Source organism: Anolis carolinensis, chromosome 4, assembly GCF_035594765.1.
Source record: "Anolis carolinensis isolate JA03-04 chromosome 4, rAnoCar3.1.pri, whole genome shotgun sequence".
NCBI classification, from domain to species: Eukaryota; Metazoa; Chordata; class Lepidosauria; order Squamata; family Dactyloidae; genus Anolis; species Anolis carolinensis.
This window is the reverse complement of record NC_085844.1, coordinates 243,603,415-243,629,151: the sequence shown is the minus strand read 5'-3', so window position 1 is coordinate 243,629,151 and position 25,737 is coordinate 243,603,415. Positions and strand designations below refer to the sequence as shown.

Genomic DNA, 25,737 nt, shown 5'->3' with positions numbered 1-25,737 from the left:
CTAAGCCGAAGAGTCGGCATTGTCTGTAGACACCTCCAAGGTCATGTGGTCAGCATGACTGAATGAAGCGCTGTTATATATCTTATGTATCTTTCATGATACATAATTATAACATTATGATTCCATTTTAACTGACAAACTCTATGGAATCTTGAGGTTTGCAGTTTGATGCTCTCTTGTATAGGTGTGTTTACATTGTAAAATTAATGCAATTTGAGACCACTTTAACTGCTATGAAATTCTGGGATTTTTTTGCATATTTTTCATATATTTTCAAATATTCTGGTGATTACTACCCATAGGGAACACTCCATCCCTCCCCAATTTGGAAACACACACACACATATCCACTTCTACTTTGTTTAAAAACCACAACAATGAGGCTCTGTCTGTTCACAGAAAGAAGAAGCAAAGTCAGAATTTGGGATTGAGATCTCAAGCAAAAGAGATCCTTGTTTCCTCCATGGGAGGGAAATACAGAAAAGCTAGACTGAAATTGAGAGTTGCATCTTCCAGAGACCCAGCCTCATGGTTGCTAAGTTGGTCTCTCATCTCAGCTCATTATTGTCAAAAGCTTCCATTGACACTCTCTGGAGGACCCAATTAAATCAGCTACTGTGGCTAAGCTTGTTCCAGGGAGTATATATACTTGTCAACATTCATGAGGAATCTAAAACCAAATTAATATCCTGAGGGGGAATTAATATACGTCTGGATTTCTCTTTGGCAGGCTTTGTTGGATTTGTTCAGAGTTAATTCAGAGTCCCGGGAAAAAGTATCTGCCAGAAAGTGGAGCTATGCCAAAGAAGTTTCCACCAGCAGTCTGGGCTTTCTTTGCTCTATAAAGCCAACAACTGCAAGAGCTGGGACAAAGACAGTAAATACTGTGCTTCCAAATGGTATTGGAGTGCATCTTCCATCATCCCTCACCATAATGGCTGGGGCTGGTGGTGATGATTACAGATGAACCATGTTTGGAAGACTCAATTGAGGAAGCATATATCAGCTGTGAAATGGTTCAACCAAAGCATCTCCATTTGAGGGGATTTCTGGTGGCAGAAAGTCAGCATGATGTAGTACTTTGGGTAGATCCAGTAGCCCAAGCTTCCAGAAGACCAGAGATCAGATTTTTACGCAGCCACAGAATGCAACTCGGTGACCTTGGACATATTCTATTTCCTTAGTCTTAAAGCAAAGCAATGGCAACCCTCCTCAAAAAATATTTTGCCAAGAAACTATACATTCTTTTCTATATTCCTTTTTATGGATTATGGCAATTCTAAGACAACCCTCTAAGGCACACTGGCTCTCTGCTTTAAGGGAATCAACAATGATAATGACAACAACAACAACAACCACAAGTTGTAGCAAAGCTGGGAAGAATATTTTCTGAAGGCTCAAGTAAGATACTGTCATTGACAATAGATCATTTTGGACTAGATGGACAAATGAACTGATTCAGAACTTGGAAACGCTATCATTTTGGATGATAGTTCCCAGAATCTTTGACCAGCATGACATTTCCAGTTTGGATTACTATAATGTACTCTATATAGGGCTGCCATTGGAAAGTGTTTGTGAACTTCAACAGGTCTAAGATGCTGTGATCAGACTGTCAAAAGTGGGGCAGTGGGTGGGTGCTCTCAGTGAAGAATTATGTTTGAGTTTCAACAAATATGGCTTGTGTGTATGTGTGACAGAGAGAAAGAGATATAAAGGGATTTAATTCCCATAGAGGTGAATCCCACTAATAGGTGAGGTTTCAATCATTGGAAAGTGGAGTAGCTGTCCAGGGTGCTGAATTCTGTATAATGTTGCAGATAGACCCACATAAAAGGAATCTTTTTCTTGGAAGAACTTCACTGCCCAATGGCCCATTTCTGAACACAACCAAAGTGCTACAAAGCTCTGTGTGGCTAATTCCAGGCCATATTTCTCTATATGAAATTTTATAGTCCCGAGGCATTCTCCTATTGTAGTACAGCAGTATCGTTCCACTTTAACTGCCGTGGCTCCACCTTGTGGAATCCTAGGGTTTGAGGTTTGAGGAGGCATGAGAGTTCTCCCTAAAATACAAATCTCTGCTTTTTGTGGGATGTTTCCATGGCAGATAGAGCAGAGCATAGTGCTGCAAGTAACTGTGCAGCATGAAAGGGTCCTTATTCTTATCACTTCTTCAAACACATGATAAAAGGCTTTCCTAGAAAATGCTCCCAGGCTGTGACACTCCTTTCCACAAGAGAACAGGACAAAAGTTGGGTAAAGTGCTGCCAAAAAGAACCCTAAATCAATTGTCCATGATAATGCAGCATTGTTTTGATAGGAAGTGGACTTGCGAGCCACTGGATGGCAGCCTTCATTGGAGTGACACTGGAAAATCATCATTCTGAGATGCTTCTGTGCTCAATAATGACATTACCAGTTGATGGGAGAATGTTTGTATCCTGATGAGATTCAATACAGCATTTTATACCACTTCTAGAAATTTCAACTCACATCAGGAAGAGGAGGTATATTGACCTTCCATAGGCAAATTCTGCTGCATGCACCCTAGTTATATTTCCCTGCAGTTTGTAAATTTCTACCATTGCCAAGAGGAAGACCTTGAAATCAGTCATATCTAGAACACTTGCATTTTCTACATTCACATTCTCATGGTAACATTTTTGCCCCTAAATATTCAACAATAGGGTGGTTGTATGTTTTCCGGGCTGTATGGCCATGTTTCAGAAGTATTCTCTCCTGACGTTTCACCCACATCTATGGCAGGCATCCTCAGAGGTTGTGAGGTATGGAGAAACAACAACCCTGTGATCCCGGCCACGAAAGCCTTCGACAACATATTCAACAATAGTTTTGAGTTAATGCATTGCTAGAAATTTGGGGAATGAAAGAAAATTTCATTGGCTGCCTTAATCCTTATGGGGATGACACACTCATTTGGCCCTTCCCTTAGCTCTATCCATCACCCATGCACACTGCATTTTGCCACCTGAACTGTAACAGCAATGGAAAGAAATTTGGAATAGCATTCACTCAGAACCACGGGGCCCATGCTGAAAATGTCAGTCCTATTTTGAGCTGTAGCAGGTGTAGTTGAGCAGCTTTATATCCTACCCTTTTGTCAAGGCAATGCGTGCTTCCCTGTGGCATTTTCCATAATTGGCTTTCACTGGTAGGGCAGGAGACATGCTGAATGTAATGACAGCAGGATGCAAAGTAGGTTAAGCAGCGTGTGCTACAGATAGAGAAAGCAGACTATCAGAGCATAGTTATGTCCAGTCATTACATACTCTCTCTGCTGGTCTCATTTACCATTACTTCTCTGGTGTCCCACTTTTTCAGCAGCTTTTAAAATGTCCCATTTTTCTATCTTCTCCTACTTTCTGTTTCAACTTACTTCTGCAAACTGAGCTTAATGTGAAATAATAGTCTACACTTAGTTACTGTATATACTCGAGTATAAGCCTAGTTTTTCCGCCCTTTTTTAGGACTGAAAAAAAAACCCTCCTCAGCTTATACTCGGGTGAGGGTCCTGGTGGGCTTATATTCAGGTCGGCTTATACTCAAGTATATATGGTATATTTGTTATTTTTCTCTATTATTATTGGTATTGTTAAATTTATTTTTTTACTCTATTAATTATTATTATTACATTTATTATTTTACTCTATTATTGTTGTTACTTTTACATTTATTTTACTCTATCTTTATTATTATTAATACATTTATTAATTTACTGCATTTATTATTATTATTATTAAATTTATTATTTCACTCTATTATTATTAAAAAGATACATAAGCACATTTACATTGAAGAAGATGAAAATAATGATTTAATCAGAGTTGAACAGTCATATCTTAAATTACAGTTTGATGTAAAGATTCAAAAACATTTAATAGTCTGCACTATTATTGGTATCTCGGCTTATACTAGAGTCAATGTTTTCCCAGTTTATTTGTGGTAAAATTAGGTGCCTTGGCTTATATTCGGGTCAGCTTATACTTGAGTATAATTCAGCAAGAAGAGAGGAGGAGGCAGAATGTTTTCCTTCTCAGTAGGTTCAGGCAATAGCAAGCTATGACAGCCTCTCATATCATATTTGTTCTTCTTCGTTAATAACTTTTGATATCTTGATCACTCCTTGATGTTGCTTGGCCAAGTTTTTTTCATGTGAAATGGTGGATTTTCATACAAGATGATCAGTCAGGCTTTGTATTGAAATCCCTCTCGGCTCAAGACAGCTTGGCCAATACACAATGGAGATTGGATGTTTCCCACCCCAATTCTGAAAGTTCATTACTTTCCTGTTATCTCTTGGAACAGAATGTCAGAATCTTTTTATAATCTTCATCGGTTATACTCAATGCAGTGATAGCAGAGGGAGATGTCCTGTGATTAATCCTTATTTTTACATTGAAGACCAGAAGCTTCTTTCTGCTTTGTAGTTGAACCCTTCCTGCCATCCACTTTTAACTAGAATACATTTCTTAAGTTGTTTGCAGAACTGGAGTTTCCTGGATATTTCAATTTCTTGATTTCACCATACCCCTTCCCCTTTATCTTATGCTTCCAACATAACATGTATTCTTGCTGTTGTTTGCTAGATCCTGTATTACCTTTTACTAAACATACAATCCCCCCTTATTTCATGCTTCTAATATAACATATTTTTGCTGTTGTTTACCAGAATTTTATATCACCTTTTACTAAACATACAATTGAATATGCTTAGCTCAGCAGTGAATTGTGAAGTTGCATATAGGGACAATTGCTTTGCTCTTGTTCCTATAAACATCTTTGCAATGCATTATTAAGCTATGCATATCTAAAGTTATTCAAGATGATTCTATTAAAAATTATGTTAAAACAGTTTAAGATATATAAAAAAGATAAAAACATAACAAATCCCATTACAAACCCTTCTTTTGAACTAAATGAATAGCCGAAGATTTGCCTAAATATAAAGGTATTGGGTTGCTGTGAGCTTTCTGGGCTGTATGGCCATGTTCCAAAAGCATTATCTCCTGACGTTTTGCCCACATCTATGGCAGGCATTCTCAGAGGTTGTGAGGTCTGTTGGAAATGAGGCAAGTGAGGTTTATATATCCGTGGAATACCCAGGGTGGGAGAAAGAACTCTTGTCTGCCTGAGGGAAGTGTGAATGTTGCAATTGGCCAGCTTGATTAGCATTCAATGGCCTTTCAGCTTCAAAGCATGGCTGCTTCTTGCCTAAGGGAATCTTTTGTTGGGAAGTGATAGCTGGCCCTGATTGTTTCTTGTCTGGAATTCCTCCTGCCAGTGGAATCAATCAGGGGGCAAAGGAACCTCTTTTGGAAGGGAATTCAACACTTTGGAGCAGCCACCATAAAGGTTGTCTAGTGTGACCTCACCAAAATGTACCTGTAATGAAGGCAGGTGGAAAGAAAACCCTCCCTTGAAGGTCTTCAAAGTTGGATAGTCTCTTAGGTTTACCATTGGTAGTGTGAGTATGTTTGTGTGTGTGTAAAAGACTCTAACATATGGATATAGCTGGGAGCTATAACCAGATATGCATAAGACTGCACTACCCAAACAGTTGCCTTGCTATCATATGAGTCATTTGTACACCAACAAAGCAACTAGATGCTTGTTTGTGAATGGGAGGAGGAGGAATAAAATTTTGATTCTCTAGGACCATTTAAAAAGTTGACAGACCTCCACCGCCCTTTCAAAGCTATGGTGTTATCTCAGCCTTGGAGTTGTCAGGTCCCCTTGAGAATGGGCCCAAATCTATTCCTCAGCATTAAATCGAGAATGCTTTCCCCACTAAACTCATTAATCTGTAGCTCTAATTTCCTTTGTACTCAATATTTGCTGAACAAAAGGTTTCTTTAATTGGAGAATATTGCAATTTGAATGTTAACAGTGCTGCCTCTTTAATGTTTAGTCAGCGGCTCGGGGGTGGAGGAACAGTATTTGACTAACCCAGTTCTGTTTAGGTTGGGAGGTACACTGGAGGAACATTTTAGCAACAGGAGACTTGCACTCAGAGCTTGAAAACATTTATTTTTCTGAATGGCCATTCCCCAAACCCCCTGCTTGACTTGCACTGTTTTCGGTGAAAACATTTTTTTAAAAAAAGTATAAACCTTTATGTGTACTGGTCCAAATGATTTTCTTCACAGAAAGGTTCATAGTGTGAAAACAAAACTATCAAAATGTGCAAACTGAAGTAGGAAGGAAACTTTTAAAATGATTCATTCTCACATGCGAGAACAAGAGATGAAGTCTTATATCACTAATACGGATAGTTCAGTGCTTGGTCATTTCTCTCTCTGAAGAAAATGGATGTGAGAACTGTTTCAGTTCAGTCTGTAGAAGTTGTGAGAATGAAACATCAAGTATTATTTTGGGGGGAAATCTGGATGGTGAAGTTTTCTTTTGCCACTGCATGTTTGTTGTTATGTGTCTTCAAGTTGTTTCCAACTTCAGGTTGTGACTCTGAGGCTTTATGGGGTTAAGAGTGTGTGACGTACCCAAGGCCATCCAGCCAATTTCTATGTCAAGGCAGAAAACTGAACCCTAATTTCCAGAGTTGTAGTCCAATGTACAAATCATTCACCACACTGGATCAATTAGATCATGCTTACTGTTACTTTGATGACTTGAATCCACTTGCTGTTACCAACTAGACATGACCTATTAAATCAGTGGGATTTTGCTGGATGTTGAACTACTATTCAACAATTAATTTAGGAATCTGCTCTAGTTGGCACTAGCTGAGAACATTCATATCATAGTTTGCATCTGGTATGGTCACTTTCCTATAGTCCTCCCCACTAGGCTTGTGCAATTCGGCAGGAATTCCACTTCCCGTTTCCAAGCCACATGCCTCTGAATGATTAGATTTGGCTTCTGCCACAGTGCCCGACTTGTGAACTTCCAGGGAGCATCTGTTTTTGGTATATGAATATCATTGGGTACTCAGATCCTTTTTTGGGGGGCCTCCTGAAAATCAGCTAATTTAAAAAAATCACTTTTTGGCTAGGCAGCTGAAAGATACAGGAAGATCTGGCCAATTGGTGGTATTGGGGAACTTACAAGGTTCCCCTTTCTGTTCCTGGGATTCTTTCCTTTCATCCTTTCAAGGGAACCTGGGTTTGAGTAATGGAGTTAAGGAATCACCTTTCCCAGAACCTTTTCCTTTCTTCCCTTCAAGAGAGCCTGGGTTTGAGGAACAGAGTTAAGGAAGCACCCTTCCTAGGCTCCTTTTCTTTCTTCTTTTCGAGGAAGCCTGGATTGGAGGAATGGGGTTAAGGAAGTATGTACCACGTACTCCCAAATAGAAGGGAAGAAGCCATACCCAGCAGCCACATGGGCCATTTCAGGTAAAAAACATGGCAGTTGAGCCCTTGCCATTACAGCTGTCTGGAGAAGCTGAACAAGCTGAACAAGCCAAAAGAAAATGGCTAAAATTGATCATGCACAAGCCTACTCTCCACCCATCCTTCTAAAACAATGATTCATGATGATGATTTGCCTTGAGATTCCTGAATGACAAATTAAATTTTTATACAAATGAAAGAGAAATCAAAATATTATCTTTTCAAATTTGAACAATTCCCATCTAACTTTGAACCTATCATTTAGAAAATCTGCAGGTTTCTTCACTACATTCATATCATTTTGAATGCTGATTCAGTAAACAACTGCCTACAAAAAAAAACCCTAGAGCAATGAGGTGTTCGTTGTAAAATTTTTCACCTGTAAAATCTACTCTTGAACGAATGAAAAACTAACATGTCAAATGTGATTGCCTTGGAAAAGGTAATTTTCATCAAGTTCTGTTGAGAATTAAAAAAAATCATGAGCAGTTTCCCTTTTCAACAGATTGAAAATTCAAGACACACAGCACAAATGCGCACGCACGGATTTGTCAGAAAATGAACAAATTTAATTGCATCCAAAGGGGCTACTATTCCTGAACATCTTATCCAGTTCTAAAACTTTGGATTTTCAAGCTGAAATTCTGATCCAAACTGAATCTTCCCATTGATACAAGGCTAATTGGTCTGTATGCCATATTGCCAACTAATGTCTGAATCAAATTTTGTAGATAGCATAAATTGGTGACAGCTGAGGGCATTCATGTCTGCTTTGGATTTTAGTCTTGCTTTTGATTCTGAGACTAAAATAATGAGACTATGCAGTGCATTTCTATGGCTAGACAGAGATTCAAAATCCCAGAGCCCTAGTCCAGCCCTCAAACCATTACACCACATTGGTTCATTCATTACACTGCATTAGTTCAAATCTTAATGTTGTCAATTCCTTCCTTTCTTATTACCGATCATCAGGTTTTGACTTTTGGTGTTCCTATGAGTGAGAGACTTCCAAGTCACTCTGTCCTCAACAGCTCTGCACACTCAGGTCTTACAGATTCAGGGCCGTGGCTTCCTTGATTGAGTCTATCCATATGGAGTGTAGTTTTCCCCTTTCCCTACTTCTCTCCATTTTACCAAGCATTTCTAATGAGCCATTCATTTCTTCATTATATAGATTTACATTCCACCTGGTGAGATCAAGACAATAAACCTCATCCTCGACAATAACTTTATTCTAAAGGTTGATTAAACTGAGAAAGAGCGACAGACCAATGGACATTTAATGAGTTTTATGGCTCAGCATAGCTCTGGATTTCCAAAGTCCCATCCAGCATTGTAGCTGCTCTCCCCCATTGTGCACCAGAAACAGATGGATATCAGGGCAAAGCTGATTTGGTATCTCGACCTTGCAATGCTTATGTTTAGGCAGAATTCTGCAGCAGGCAGGCCTGGCTACCAGCAGAAATCTGTTAATCATAGTAGAAGTTGAGTGGAAACAATTTGGGTAATGGTTCTGTTCTTTTCAATCAATCATTTTATTTATATTCCAGCTTCCCCCCCCCCAAAAAAAGTGAGATTTACAGAGGTATACATAACAAAAAAGGAAAAGAAATAAGGAACTTCACACTTAGCTACACAATAAGTTAAGATTAAAATAATATAAAACTGTCTATAGAATCTAATTCTAAAGTAAGGTAAAGGTAAAGGTTTTCCCTGACGTTAAGTCCAGTCATGTCTGACTCTGGGGGTTGGTGCTCATCTCCATTTCTAAGCCGAAGAGCCGGCGTTGTCCGTAGACACCTCCAAGGTCATGTGGCCGGCATGACTGCATGGAGTCCCGTTACCTTCCCGCCAGAGCGGTACCTATTGATCTACTCACATTGGCACGTTTTCGAACTGCTAGGTTGGCAGGAGCTGGACCTAACAGCGGGCGCTCACTCCGCTCCCGGGGATTGAACCTGGGACCTTTCGGTATAGGTTAAAATAATATAGCCTTAAAACAGAAAACCTATTATGTAAAACAATCAGTTCCCCAAACCCTGCTAGAATGAAAAAGGGTGTGTTTTGTTTCATGCTTTGTTTTCAGGTACATTTGTTCCATGTGTAAGCCGCCCCAAGTCCCTTCGGGGAGAAGGTGTGGCAGGATTTAAGAATAAAGTATTAGTAGTAGTAGTAGTAGTAGTAGTAGTTGTTGTTGTTAGAAAGCATAGTTGATCGTTTTGTATATCAGTGGTTATGTTTTAGTTTGTATGTTTCTGAAATTTTAAAAATGAACCTGAAAATAAAGACTTCAGGCAGGTTCACATGGGTTTGGTGCATCAGATAACCTAAACCAGGGCCTATTGTGTCAGGTCACCTGAGAACTTGTGGTAACCCCATAAATTTCATAGGGTTTTCTTGGGCAAGAAATATTTAAAGGTGGTTTTGCCATTTACATAGAATCATAGAGTTGGAAGAGACCTCATGGGCCATCCAGTCCAACCCCCTGCCAAGAAGCAGGAAATGACATTCAAAGTGCAGGCTAAACATGCCCAGTTCTTTAAGCCGCTCCTCATAGGGCTTGTTCTCCAGACCCTTGATCATTTTGGTTGCCCTCCTCTGGACACTTTCCAGCTTGTCAGCATCTCCCTTCCATTGCGGTGCCCAGAATTGGACACAGTATTCCAGAGTATTCTTATTTTGGGAATATAATTTCTCTTTAAAAACATTCAACAAGTTTCTGAATCTTATGACTAAAAATACCTGCATGTAAAAAAACAAAAGGTAAAATCTCCCAGATTAGGAAGAAGGACTGAGATTAAATATATCCAACAGTTAAGGGTTCAGCATAATTTTACAAGACTACTTTCCCTAATTATTAGACATTGAAAGGCATTATGCAAAATGTGATGTCCATATGTTTGCTTGTTTTTACCCATTTTATTCTGCTTCTCTTTTTTCTTTAACAACCAACAATATGTATGTTTTCTTGCTTTGCATAATTTGCCCGAGGTGCAGAATTCAAGTTATTCTCATGGAGTGTTTTGATGAGGAAAAAGTAAATTTCCTCCTATTTAATTCTGTTCTTGTTCTGTGGATTCACTCTGGTGAAACTTTTATCCCATCTGCCTTCCAGCTTATTAAGGGAAGCAATTCCTAAACTGGTGCATTTGCAAATTGCATGCCAGAACATGTGTGCATTACTTAAATCAGTGCAAAAATTGGTTTCCATGTGACAGGGCATTTGCATTGGTTATTTCATAAGAAAGCTGCTTGGGCACCTCAAGCTTCTTTAGCCTTTGATTTAATGAATTTATATATACATCAGTTTATCCTGGGATGGGAAAAAAGGATGTGATCAGGGGAAATTGTGGTATAATGCATGCATGCTCTCCTGTGAACCAAATACAGGGAAAGCGCTGCACTGGAACTAAAACTGGGATTTTTGGAATCACTATATTTTAGGAAAAAATCAGATGGAGATAATTTTTCTAATTTTTTAAAAATTATGAACATATTTGAAAAGGACATCATAAGGAAGAGGGCATGGGCTTGTCTCTTCTACCCTGAAAACTAGCACTCAGAGCAATGGGTTCAACTAACAGGAAAGGAGATTCCATGTGAACATTAGGAAGAACTTCCTGACTGTGAGAGCTGTTCAGCAGTGGAACTCTCTGCCCTGGAGTGTGGTGGAAGCGTCTTTCTTGGATGCTTTTAAACAGAGGCTGGATGGCCATCAATCAGGGGTACTTTGATTGTGCTTTTCCTGCATGGCCCATGTGGTCTCTTCCAAGTCTATTATTCTATGATTCTGTGATTTCACAATGTCTTAAGCACTTCACCAATCCTTTGATTTACACCAGTGAGGTCCAACCTTTAGTTACCCGAGAGCCATTCAAACTTTAGTATAGGAATGTGAGGGCCAGAGACATTCCAGAAAGAAAATGTTTCTTAAAAACTTAAAACAGCAAGAAGGGTAAACAATTTATTTTCCAAATGTTAAATTAAAATATTTTTCCAGTAAGAAGTGAAAGGGCCAACAAAAATGAATTGGTGGGCTGCATGTGGCCCGTGGTTGGAATACACTGATCTACACTATCAAATATGCCCAGGTAATAGATTGGGAACAGAAGCTGAGGGTTCAAAGTGCGGGTTGTGAATTTTTAAACTCAACACATTGTTTAACTGTTTTACATTGCCTAAGAAAACCCTTCCAAAGGAGTTTCCACCACACTCTGCAGCTGGGATTTCCACTGTTGAAGGCATTAATGATTGTTGCTGTTGTTGTAAATGCTTCTTCACAGCAAAATATTACTGCTACTAATATAATAGGTAGAAAACTAAGATATTATTATTACTAGTAGTAGTATTTTGTTGTGAGGAGGCTTATTATTATTATTATTATTATTATTATTATTGCCTCTTCACGGCAAAATGCTACAACTACTACTATTACTAATAATAATAATAATAATAATAATAATAATAATAATAATAATAATAATATCTTTGTTTCCACGTCTACCTATATATTAAAGCAGGGAACAGCAGATTAAAATACAACAATAAAAAAGACACATAGCAGTTAAAAACGCAAATGGCAATTAAAAATACATAATCAGTTAAAACGATTGGTTCAGATTTAGAACTCAAAATTTAAAACTGGATAGTCTTGCTGGAAGAGATTGGCCCCATGGCTCTGGATGATCTCCTCCTGCAGTTTCATGCATGGCGAATGTTAAAGGGTATTGGAGATAGGAAGTATGCTGTGTGGTGTGCTATATAACAGCTTTCCTCAAGCAGAAGCATTTGGAACTTACCGGAGACATAGGGTCAGAATCATTGAAGCATCATGGAAAGAAGTGACAAGTGGAGTGCCATGGAAAGAAGTGACAAGTGGAGTGCCGCAGGGTTCCGTCCTGGGCCCGGTTCTGTTCAACATCTTTATTAACGACTGTGGGCACAGTACTTGGAAACCAAGCCCTAAACTCATTTGATGAAGTCCAAGGTTTCCTTGGAAAGAATGTGTTCAGAAGGACTTTGCCTTCCTTTAATGCTGGGAGAATGTCACATGGCCAAGGTTCATCCAGTGGGTTTCCATGTCTATGCAGGGATTTGAACTCTGGCCTCAGAGTCCTTGACTAACATCCAAACCACTGCACTACGGTGGCTCGTTTAGGGGCGGGCTTTCTCTTCATTCCATTACTATCTCAAGCATGTTTGCTGAGGACATACTAAAGTGCCTTCTTGGTGATTGTTCAAAAATTTTGGCATTCTCTCTCATGGAAGGTCTAGTTGGCCCCTTCTCTACTGTCTTTTAATCAATATGCAAAACACTTTTCATTGAGGAGGCTTTTGGGACTTAACCTGCATGGTAGAAGCTTTCATATATGTTTTTAAATTGTGTTTAATTCTGTCTTTATTAATAGATTTTTTTAAATTTTATTATACAAAGCTTTAAAAGGTCCCAGAGACTGGCAATGCCTCTTGCACTGCCTGGACAAGAGAATGAACCTGTGAGTTTGTACACAGAAGGCATGCCCTTTGTACTACTAAATAACATCCTCTTCCCAAATGGGGACACTTTCCTCTAATCATTTCCCTTGTGTCTTGCTTCACTGCAATTCCTTGGCAACATGTTGTTAATCTGCAGTAAATACTTGGGTGTAAATGCCAGCCAAGTCCTCCAGCCATTCGCACAAATGGAATTATCTTCATAAAGCAAAACACAATGACTTTTGGCGTGCTGACTCTGTAGTTGCCTGTAAGAAATTACTTGGCTGGGGTACTTCCTAAAGGCAATTGCTTCTTTTTTGTGTGATGTAACAGAAGAATATAGACTGGAGGAGGGATGGAAAAGCAGAAGGGGAAAGAGAAAGAGAGATTCAGAGAAAGGCTAGGGAGCATGCTATGGAGGCAAGGATGCAAAATGTGGGCATTGATCCCTAAACCAATTCTGCTCCCCCACCACAAAATTTTCCTCCAGTCTTCTGAAAATAAGAAGTTGGAAATAATCAACATTTAGAGCTCTTTTATTTACTGTATCAATATTGTCTTGGCCAGTTTGCCTGCCCCTTTTCTTTGGATGTTCAAACTGTATTTCTAAATGCTCCTCTGAAATTATAAGGAATTTGGGCACATAAAAGGAAATTCCAATTGGAAGGGCTGAATCCTTATTTGTGGGAGCAGTGCTCTCAGAGCTATATCTCTCTAGGTGAAGTTAGCTGTTTGCCTCACTACGTTGACATAGGGCAAAGCCTGCAGGGGCAAGTAAATAATCAGAACTGAAATCCATATAACCATTCTGAAATGACTTTTGAACAGTGTGCATTGAATTCAAAGGGCAGGGGGATTGTTGAGTCACTTCTCCCCTCACCCTTTGCATGTCTTTGGGGCTACTATTTATTCCACTGTGTATTAGGACTTTGGCATATTACTTTTTGGGACAATAGAATCCCAAACCAGCAAAAGTACTGACAACACTGGTTGAGGATTTGGAGAGGTGTAGTCCAATGGCCCCCTGGTGGCTCAGCGGGTTAAACCACTGAGCTGCTGAACTTGCTGATTGACAGGTTGGCGGTTCGAATCTGGGGAGCGGGGTGAGTTCTGCCAACCTAGCAGTTCGAAAACATGCAAATGTGAGTAGATCAATAGGTACCGCTTCTGTGGGAAGGTAACAGCGCTCCATGCTGGCCACATGACCTAGGAGATGTCTATGGACAACACTGGCTCTTTGGCTTAGGAATGGAGATGAGCACCAGCCCCCAGAGTTAGACATGACTAGACTTAATGTCAAGGGAAAGCTTTCGTCCAATGGCAGTGCCTTTGCATGGTGGTGTGACTATGTCTGCCAATGAAACAAGAGGATATGCTTCTGGTAGTAGTGCTGGTGGTAGAGTTTCCCATGTTGGACAGGCCTTTTCTGAGGCCTTTTCTGTATCAAACAGCTTCTGGAGTGGAAAGCAGCAGCAATGGAAAGTGAAACTGGAGAAGGATATCTAAGAAATAACAGCAGCACCCTCGCAGCTAACACTTGTTTGCATTGCACTAAGGAGGCATGCCAAACCTCTCTTGAATGCCTTTTACCACGAAAATCCTATGATGAAACAATCCAAACAGAAACAAGAGTGACAGAGGGTGAAATTCCCAGTTCAGAAAGCACCCCACAAACTACTGGGGTGCAGCAAAGGGCAACTATGAGTAGCATTATGGCTAATGCCACAACTGGCTTAAACTGCAAAGGTGTTCAACTGTTGTCATGCACAGAGGTGTATTTATTTATTTACAGCATTTATATTCCGCCCTTCTCACCCCGAAGGGGACTCAGGGCGGATCACATTACACACATCAGGCAAACATTCAATGCCTTTTTAACATAGGACAAAGACAAACAACAAACATAGCTCCGAGCGGGCCTCGAACTTATGACCTCCTGGTCAGTGATTCATTGCTCTCCCATCTGCGCCACAACCTCGGGCTAAACCTGAAGCTGCACAAAACATAGGAACATGGAATGTGAGACAGATATAGACTCTAACAAGGAAGCCATAATCCTGAATTTGCAAAACCTGAGCAGGGCTGCTTAAGATAGCATGAATCACAGATCCCATCTGACTTTGGAAGCTAAGGAGGGTCACCCTTAATAGTTGGATGAGGGACCACCAACAAATACCAAGTATTTTAGTCAGCAAAGTCAGCTCACCAAATGTACAGGTTTTACTTTTGCGGATATGATTATTTGTGGATTTGATTCATACAGTTTCTAGGACTCTTTACGTCAGGCATGGTAAACAGCCCGTAAGCTGTTAGGAATTTTATTTATTTATTTCATGTCAAAATCACTGCATAATAAATAAGCTTAAAACATAAAATAAAGGGATCACAAGCAGCTAAATAGTTTTAGATCAAGAGTGGGCAACAGCTACCACTAGGAATTGTTAGGAATTGTGGGAGTTGAAGTTCAAAACACCTGGAGTTTGCCCATGCCTATTCTAGGTCCTCCAGTACATATCTGTGATCAACATCTGCCAGAACATCTGCCAGAAGTTGATTGTAGTTATATTCAAGAACCTAGAGATTCCTAGAGAGAACACCTTGATTAATAATAACAATATTATTAATAATAATACTTTATTTGTATTCCGCCCTATCTCCCTTAGGGAGATAATATTATAAAATTCATGGGGTCCCTATATGTCTTGAAAACATATACATACATATGTTGTTGTTAAATATATATATTGGGACTTGAATTACAATATTCAGTTATAGTTGGCTCCATAGAACACAGTTATAGTTAGCTCAATAGAACCCAATATATTGGCAGAGAGTTAGAATAGACCCCTTTAAGGCAGGCATGGACAAATTTTGGCCCTTCAAGTGTTTTGGAATGTAGGCTGTTAGGAATTGTGGGAGTTGAGGTTCAAAACACCTGGAGGGCTGAAGTTTGCCCATGCCAATTTTAACGATTTTTTCCAACTCTACCATTCTGTGATTCTATAAACTAAAAATATTGGTCTGACTTGGAAACCTCTACTACTTCTTAAAATGTCAAACTCTTTCCTTTCCAAATCTGATAACATGACCGTTCCTGTCAGTGCCTACCAAAAATAAACTGAAATGAAATTCCCACCGATTACTAAGTGTGGCTGGTTTTGGGGCAGATAGATATGTCTTTGTTTTTCTCTTCCTCTTCTCTCACTTGTTCTTTCCAACTGAGCTTTCCAGTGCAAGCCATTGAGAAACAGGCTTGCTAGTTACTGCAGGTGGAAGCTGAGAAGCGTCTGTGAGATCTCTTTTGACAACACCATCTCGAAAGCGTACTTCTCTGTCCCGGCTTGATATTAATAGCAAAGAAAGACAGCTGGGAAACATGCAAGTGAGGCAATGACCTGTTTTAGAAATTTCTGTATTCTCCTGTGGCGAGAGACACCAAGAAGCAATTATGTAAAGTTCTCCAGACTAGTCATTTTATGTTTGTATCATAAAAACGGAAAGGCAACCCACAGGTTCTCTCCAACTCCCACTCACTGCTGCAGCCATTTCGTCTTTGCAGCTTTATGCCTCTCGCGCATGCTCAAAATACAATGACAATAAGAAATTTCCCCCGACGTTGACTTCTAGGTGGATTTTGGAGCATGTGAAGTTTGCCACTTGTTCAGTTGTTTATTTTATTCACATCTCTCCTACTGCTTTTGTAAATGAGAAATTTATTCTGTTCTTTGATGTGAATTTTCATGATTTTGTATTTCTGAACCAATATGCAGCTTGAAAGGCCTCTGGAAAATGATGTTCCCATATTTTGTGATGCAGTTGGTCAAGGATTCATGGAGAATGCACACACAAAAGTATTTATCCATGAAAATGACAGTGAAAAATGCTTTATACTGGGGAAAAATACATCAAATCTTGCGTTTATGAGACAAACATGCTTCCCAAAATGCATATTTTAGATGTGAGAACAAAAATGTGCCCTTTTAAAATGTGCCTGTCTTATATAAAAAAGTAGATCTATTTCATAAACAAGGACAAACAATTGAGAACTTCAAAGAGGTTCTTCAAAGAGATTTAACTTCTGTGATGGAATGAAGAGGCTAGCAGTTCTGACTATGGAAAAATATGCCAGTGGCTAAACAAACAAATTAAGGCTTTATTGTAAGAATTCCATTAAAAACAGGAAAACTGTCTAAGCTTAAACTAAGCTAGCTCCACGTGTAGTATAAGTGAAAGAATAAGGGACAGGATGAGGAAGAGGCAGGAGGATGCCAGAGACATTACTTACAACTCAAATAGGTTAAGATAGGTGGATAAGCAATCACTGCTGCTGTCTTTTAAAATCATGTCTATTCACTGCTCAGCAATTTTGGAAAGTCCACGTGGTGCATGGATGGATTCATAGCAGGACCACTGCAACCAGCCATTAATGAAAGTCAAAGATTTTACTCCAGAGTCCAGGAATCAATATGCCAAGAAGCTCCAGAGTGAGCCTGTAGTTTCAGAGGTGTGAACAGCTTAATCTGTCTGAATCTGGCTTGATCTGCCATCCACATTCCCAGTGGAACCATCACCTCCTTGCCACCAGCAAGCAGCTCACTCTCAGAGGCTTCTGGTGATGTCAACACCTGGGCACTGAACCATGGGACCAGAAATGCAATGTTTCCAGCATGACCCTGGGAAGAGGCTGCTTGCAGGCTATGATGTAGTGCCCCAAAGGGCTCTGGGGATACTCTCAGATAGCATCAGAGCAGCTTTGGGATGATTTAAATGGAACTAAGGCATGTAGCTTCAATGGTTCTTTGGTCCTCCAAATTCATTTTCCAGAATTTATAAGCGTTGGCCATGCTGAATGGGTCTCCTAGGAGCTGAAACCCAAAACATTTGGAGGTTCCATAGTTGAAGCTTTAAGTCAGGGAAGAATTCACAGTGCAATCTGATACATGTCTCAAATTTAAAAGGTAAACATGAGAATGCCCATTATGTTTAATAGATGAATAGGTTTTCTGCATGAATCCAATGATTTGGATCCAGACTTAGGCTGAGATTCACTGATGGAACATGTGCATTTATGCAAGGTAGTCCAAACACCACTGAACACCAGTGAAGCAATGGCGTAAGAGAGTTTTCCTGCAGCCAATAAGAGACTATTTGGGTCAAGGGATGGAGTTATGTCCTGGCACTTCCTAAAACCTGATGTGAAGCCTGGGGAAAAAAGTGCTATCCAAAAAAAGTCTTGGATACCTTCATTAGCTTTTGTAAATTTTTTGGGTTATGTTATCATAAATTTTCCTACTTTGTTATTATTGCAGCAGACTCACTGAAACCAATGGGACTCAAGTTACTTATGACTCACTTGAAGTCCCCCGATTTCAGTGTGTCTACTTTTAAGTCTGGTCCCAAATAATTGTGAAATCAGCCTGGGGAAATGGGAGCATTGCTGGTGGGATGCAAATAACTTGATTCTTCAGAATTATGCAAACACGGTAGTGCTAATCAGTAAATAAAAGCATACGGAGAAGGTATATTCTGCCTTTAATTTGAAATACATTATTAAATCTCTTCTGCATGGAAGTCTTTCCTGCCCCAACCCATTACCTTCCTCCGACAGAGCTCATCTGGGAGAAAGATGTTACATTTATGAAATGAACAGATTCCACGAAACTTTGTCGGGCTGCTTCAGTGAACAGATGTAATGTGACAGAAACTGCACAGGGATTTGAATCACTTTTACTTGCCTTTGCTAAAGGAGATTCCCAGTGCATAGAATATGATGAGTAGGGTGGGATGATGGAGCATTCAGGGTTAGAGGTGGTAGGAATTGAGTTGTCAACTAGACTAGGAATGGGATGAACTGAGGAGATCTGAGCAACTGAGATTGGCTTTGACCTCCATCTGTTCCAAAAATGTTTGGTGTCCTTGACTGTAAGGGAACTGTCTGGGCTGACTCATTAAGAAAACCACATTGCTAGAATAAGCCTGTGCCTCAGTATAACCCCATGAAATGACGTTCTGGTTTAAATCCCACACCAGGATTGTGCAGCATGCAGAGTTATGCATGAATTGTGTGATCCAACCCTTGCACTGAACAGTAACATTGTGCGTGTCTATTAAATTTTCAGATAACACCAAATTGAGATAGATAGATAATACTCCAGAAGACAGAATCAGAATGCAAAATAACCTTAACAGGTTGGAGAACTGGGCCAAAACTAACAAAATGAATTTCAACCGGGAGAAATGTAAGATATTTCATTTAGTCAGAAAATAAATGAAGTGCACAGGCATAAGACAGGTGATAGTATATGTGAATTTAGGATTCTTAGTAGACCACAAGATGAACATGAGTTAAGAATATGATGCAGCAGCTTTAAAAGGCAATCATATTCTGGGATGCGCCAATAGGAGTACAGGTCTAGATTGAAGGAAAGATTAGTACCACTCTGTTCTACTTTGATCAGTTCTCACCAGGAATGGTGGCGTTCACCAGCTCCAAGCATCACCATTCAAGAGGGATATTGACAAGTTGTTCTGAATTGTGTACTTTTTCTGCTCTTTGATAGCTTCCTTGAGTTAGATTATCAAAATGTGTGTTATATTCCAAGTTATATTCCACATCACTCATATGTAGCAACTAAAGGCATTATGAACTTGGAAGCTTTATTTTTAGTTTCTTTTAAAATTATTCCCAGGATGTAATTTACCCTTTTCACATCTGAGAACGCAGCCTGAACTCTCCCACCACTTGAGGTGGAAAGCAAAGTGGCAGCTCTGGCCCATACTGCTGTGATCCCATTGGGGCCTTGTTAATCCACATTGTCAAATATGAGAAAACAGTGGGTGCCAAGACCAATGCTTCTCAAATACACTGACAAAGTTGTGATCTCCCCCTCCAACTTTTCTAGAGAGAAGTATATTTGTATCCATTAGCTATATGCCTAGGGGATAAAAGCCTTGTGACTTGAAGGTTGGGTTGCTGACCTGAAGGCTGCCAGGTTCGAATCCCACGCGGATGAGCTTCCTCTATCAGCTCCAGCTCCATGCGGGGACATGAGAGAAGCCTGCCACAAGGATGGTAAAACATCAAAACATCCAGGCGTCCCCTGGGCAACGTCCTTGCAGACGGCCAATTCTCTCACTCCAGAAGCAACTCCGGTTGCTCCTGACATGAAAAAAAAGCTATAGTTGTTTCTCCCTCCCTGCCCAGAAATACACCAGAAATGAGTAGCCAAAAGCCAAGGGAGCTGTATTTGTCCATAGACCACCACTTTGAATAGTACTGACCCAATTTTCCAGGTTATCCTATCTGCAATGCATGATTCTGAGGACTTCTTAGAAACAAGTATTACCGAAGAAAAGCAGTATCACAATGTCCATGAAGGATATGTTCCCAGGACGGTGCTTACCTGAAACTTCAGATATGAACATATACCATTAAATTATCTGACTTCCAGTCCTAACATACTATGGAGTTGGAGGATTTAGAGCAGGCCTGCACAACCTGTGACCATCCAGATGTTTTGGATATCAGTTCCCTGAATTCCTGACCATTGGACAAGCTAGCTATAGCTTCTTGGATTTGGAGCTCCAAACACCTGGAGAGCCGCAGGTTGTGCAAGCCTGATCTAGAGATTGCTAAAGAGATATCCTCCCTAGGAATTTCCTAGGACTCTCAACACAACTTTGCAGCAACCTCCAGGGGAAGCATATCAGAGAATCATGTAGTGAACCTAGCATAGAATTATAGAATCATAGAATGATAGAGTTTGAAGAGACCTCATGGGCTATCCAGTCCAACCCCCTGCCAAGAAGCAGGAAATCACATTCAAAGCATCCCCGACAGAAGGTCATCCAACCTCTGCTTAAAAGCCTCCAAAAAGGAACCTCCACCACAGCCCAGGGGAGAGAGTTCCACTGCCGAACAGCTCTCTAGCAAATTCCCCCCAGGCATGGTAAATGAAACTATGGATATGGGTCCCACAGTTACAGGGAACCTATTATAACCATAGTCAGTATTGAACCCTAGCCAAACAGAACAGTAGTCTTGGGGGTTTCCTTGAGTGTCTGGAAGCCCCCCAAGACAGAAAGAGCGACAAATGTGCTATACCTAGTGCTTTGCCTCCTGATGTGTACATAGAATTGCAGAACAATCACAGGTTAACATTAGCCTGCTGGATTAAAATTTCCCTAAATATATCTGTTGTAATGCTATGATCTCAGTCAATAGCAGACTGCCATGTCAGGGTAAGGATGGAAAGAACAGGCTTTTTGGGGGTTTTAGTAGTGCTGAAACCTGATCAGATGAATCCCTTTTTTTGTTCTTTTCTCCTTTTTGTGTAGAGCCAGAAAACTATTCTCACCTCTTTTTACAACTTCCCAACACAGTCAAGTAGGGCAGGGTGGAAACTAGAATGACTCAAAGATAATTGTTCAATAATATTCTTATAATGGGTACACAGTGCTGATGTTATCCACTGGAACTTTTGGAAGAGGACAGAAGGTCCTAGAAAATACCCATGTCATTGTGCTTTGACTATCAATATTCGGCTACCCTCACCCTCCTTCTAATACAGCCTTGTGTTGTGGTTTGTTCCATGCATTGAGATTGCTGGTCTAAGATTGCACAGTTAGCCAGTTCAAAAATATGCAACACAAATATGAAGGATGCAAAAACAGAAATTTACTCTTAAGTATTCAGAGCAGTGACTTCAGAAAACACAATCAGCAGTATAGCCACAATTTCTTTTTTGTATCACACTCATTCATAGTCCATAGAAATAAATCCTTCATTGTTCCTTTGATGTAGAAATACTAGTCAGCAGCATGGAGCTGCTGCCAGTTAGGAGCTTTGTACTGAGTAGCAAGGCTTCCAGCAAATGTTCAGTAAACTCAACTTTCCGCAAGACTTGCAAGAGCAAACACAAATTTGGCCCAACTCATGGGACAAACTCTCCCCAGTTATATCCCTCTGGGAGTTGCCCAAACTGAACAACCTTGATTACCTAGACTGTAGTTGCAATTAACCCCAGCGTGTTTTTCTCTTAACACACAGACACACCTGCATACCTGGTAGTGATCCCACTGCAACTTAGCCATATATCTTAACAGCTTGCTCTCAAAACTGAAGCAGGATTCACACTGCCCAGAGTTCAGAAGCTGCAGCAACAGTGATAACAAACAGTCCAAGGTCAAGAAGCTGTAAATTAAAATGGAGTTCAGGGAGTCAAAGTAGAAGAGTTAATAAACAGTCCAAAAGTCATAAATCTAGTACTTAGAAAGCTGAGTCAGGTTGGCAAGAAATGAACTGAAAATTTGCTTCCAATAGTTTGACTAGAGGAAGTTCACTGCTTATGAAGAAAGCCAGTTTAGCCTATACTCAGATTCTGGATGTAAGAGTGTGTGCTGTGCCACAGCTGTGTGCACTTGTAGAAATACAGAGTTTAAAGAGACCACGAGGGAGAGATCCAGTCTTATCCCCTGTCATGCATTCTCAGTAGATGGCCACCCAGACTCTGCTTTAAAATATCCAGTGATGGAGAGTCCATTATGTTCTGAGGCAGTATATTTCACTGTTGAACAGCACACAACATCAGTAGGTCCTTCTGAATGTTTAGGACAGTGTTGGCCAACCTATGACACGTGTGTCAGCACTGACACGCCTAGCCATTTTTGCTGACACGCTGCTGCCTGCAGATTGATTGGATGAGTATGTCTTTTGTGGCCAAATTTGGTGTGATTTGGTCCAGTGGTTTTGTTGTTTACTTCATGGGAATTATGAACATTACATTATCATTATATCATTCTATTATTATTCTATTATTATTGTAGTATATTATCATATTATTATTATTATATTATTATTATATTATTCATTATTCATGACTACATTGAAACTAGAATAGAAAGAAATCAGTGTGGAAACTGCAAGAGGTACCATAGATTGTTTTACATGGAAATAATGGTAGTAAATAGTTTTTGATTTATTAAATACAGTTATATATTACAATTATACATTTTTGTTATTTAAATATACATATTGCGAAATCATGGTTTTTTTCTCGAAGTGACACACCACCCAAGTCATGCTAGGTTTTTTTTTTTTTAATGAATTTTGACACACCAAGCGCAAAAGGTTGCCCATCATTGGTTTAGGAAGAACTTCTTTCCCTGTATTACTTGGTGTCCTAGTCCTTGGGTATGGTTTTCAGAGCTTTTACCATTTTGGTTAACCTCCTCTGAACACCACAGAGACTGAGACTAAGGCCCCTTCTACACAGATGTACAAAATCCAGATTATCTGCTTTGAACTGGATTATATGGCAGTGTGGACTCAATCCAGTTCAAAGCAGATAATGTGGATTATCTGCCTTGATATTCTGGATTATATGGCAGTGTAGTGATGGCAGTATAGGGAGGGAGAGAGGGGGTGGGGAAGAGAGAGAGAGATGGGGGGGGGGAGAATTAGATTTTTCCCCAAGTCTGATTTTAATATAGTTGCAGGAATGGGCAACACACGAGTGCTGTAGTTCAACTTAAGAAAGTTTCCCATTTTCCTACTTTCCTACAGTAGTAAATGATCTACAGTCACCACTTCAAAGTAATTTGCAGTAGCATAGTAATATATATGTGTCTGTGTATAATATTTTTATCTGTCCTGCTGAGAACCAAACAAAAGAGTTTATGTGAGAAAAGCCCTGTGTGAGACCCTGCTTTAGTGCATTTCTGCAGCCAAAATGAATCATATATCCATGGAAATGCATTTCCTTGTTTTTCTCACTTGGTCCTCTGCCTTTCCATTTCTTCCCATCTGTTAGCCCCACCAATATTAAAATGCTCCCTCCCTCCCTTCCTCCTTTCCATATACCACCATTAACAGCCGCAGTGCTAAACAGGAATGTATGCAAATACATACTGCTTGGCAGGAACTGTTCAAATGGTTAATATAATTAGCTAAATCCAATATGTCTGATTATGTGAATTTTCTCTGAGATGTTTGCATCTTTGAAAAGGTTTTGTGAACATTGCTCCATGAGATTAAATCATTTAGCAAGTTCATTTATGGACTACAAATGAAGTCCACTGCCTTTAGCAATCCCAGCAGGTTTATGCAAGCAAATGAACCAACCAACCTACATTTGAATGGAAAATAGAATAATGTATGCATAAATCTAAAGCCGATAGGTAGCATCTGTGTAGAAAATATCTAATGAGCCACAATCAATAGCCTCAGAAAAATAAGTTCAGAGTTAAGCTGCATTAACTTCCACAAATGGGGACCTAATTTTAAATGAACTTTGTGCAAAAGAAGCTGCCAAAGAGGTAATCTCCTTATTTCTTGCATTTAAGCAAGTATTACATCCTCTGAATTATAACTCTTGGTTTAGGGATAACAACTGAAAATACGGTTATAACATTCTGCTTAGTATCTTTTGGAAATACTTACTTCTTTATCTTAGGTGTTTAGCTGTTGACAGGATTTGTTCATGCTTTTACATGTGTGGATACATGCATGTGCCAACATAAGGACTTTCCACAGTTGTGTCAGAGTATAACATTTTTTTTGTGCAAGCAGACAATGGCATATTGTTTGTATGTGGTGGAAGCTGTAATACAGCAGATTTTACAGGTCACTGAGGTGGAATTGACAGCCATAGTCACAGGACAATTGAGAAATAGTTGTAAAGATCAGCTGATAATGTCTGGTTGTTTGAATTAAATTTTCTTCTATGAGCATCAACCATCCAAATTCTGGCTTATTTCTGGAAATAACAGTGGTGTGAATCCTCATGTTTGGTCCCATGAAAAGTAGACCCACTGAATCAGAGTTTTACCTACCTGTTGGTTCATCATCTAATACAGTGGTTCTCAACCTGTGGGTCCCCAGATGTTTTGGCTTACAACTCCCAGAAATCCCAGTCAGCTGTTAGGATTTCTGGGAGTTGAAGGCCAAAACATCTGGGGACCCACAGGTTGAGAACCATTGATCTAATCGTTGAGTCAATATATGTGCTCTAGTTGGGGCAAACTGATAGGATTCCTTTCAGCATTTAAAGACGTCTGTGTATCTTAGCATGAGAATGTGAAAATATATTTTACAAATTTATATACTTATATAAATATGTATAAGTCAACCTCATGTATACGTTGAGGGCAGGTTTTAAGGCCAAGATTGTGAATTTTGATATAAGTAGAGGATCATGCAGGAAGGACAAAGCACCAACACTGCTTCAGAGACCCAGCTGCTCCTGGCTGCCACCCTTTCCTCGCCCAGGTATCTAAAAAGGCCAGAAGTGGTATCATGGCAGAGAGAGTAGAAGGGGTTGATACTTCTTTAAATTCTTCCAGGACAGAGTAAGCTCTCTTCTTCTTCTACTCTACTCATAGAAGGGATGGATCCTTTGTCATAAGAATCAACACACAGTACTCACATTGATCTATGGATAAGTTGACCCAGGTTTTGGGGATTGAATTTTTGACTAAAATCTTTAGACTTTTACATGAGTGTACTACACACACACACATACACACAAATATGTTGCATTCATGTCTTTACAAATCCATCTGTTTGTATCACACTGATCATCCCTGAACTATTGATGAACTGTTTTCTGAAAGCAGAGAGACTGGAAGGAATAAATAGATCAATGCTAACCAACTGTTATAATTTGGGGACTAATTTCATCTGTTCCTATACACTGTTTCTGCACACCAAATTTTGATGAGAACTAGAAGTAAATCCAGCTGTTTGATTTTAAAGACTAATCTCTTTCAGCAGGCCTATCCAGATGGTTTTTAAATTATGAGTTTTTACATTATGAATTGATTATTTTAATATGCATGATTTTAAAAAACTGACAGTAATTCTCTTTTCACTGATTTTGTATTTTTAACTGGT

The 25,737-nt window shown here is 39.7% G+C and overlaps 1 protein-coding gene across 3 annotated transcripts in view; it reads left to right on the top strand.

The window, feature by feature from the left end:
• Nucleotides 1-25,737, top strand: part of chrna4 (cholinergic receptor nicotinic alpha 4 subunit) — a 110,072-nt gene that overhangs the window by 49,804 nt on the left and 34,531 nt on the right. Inside the window, exon 1 of one of the 3 annotated variants that reach the window (XM_008110192.3) lies at nt 24,055-24,161. The exons of the other annotated variants lie outside the window; for them this stretch is intronic. Within the exon in view, the coding sequence (XP_008108399.1) occupies nt 24,130-24,161 (32 nt within the window). The 5' untranslated portion in view covers nt 24,055-24,129. Of the gene's footprint in view, nt 1-24,054; nt 24,162-25,737 lie in introns of those variants that run through there. 3 annotated transcript variants of the gene reach the window in all.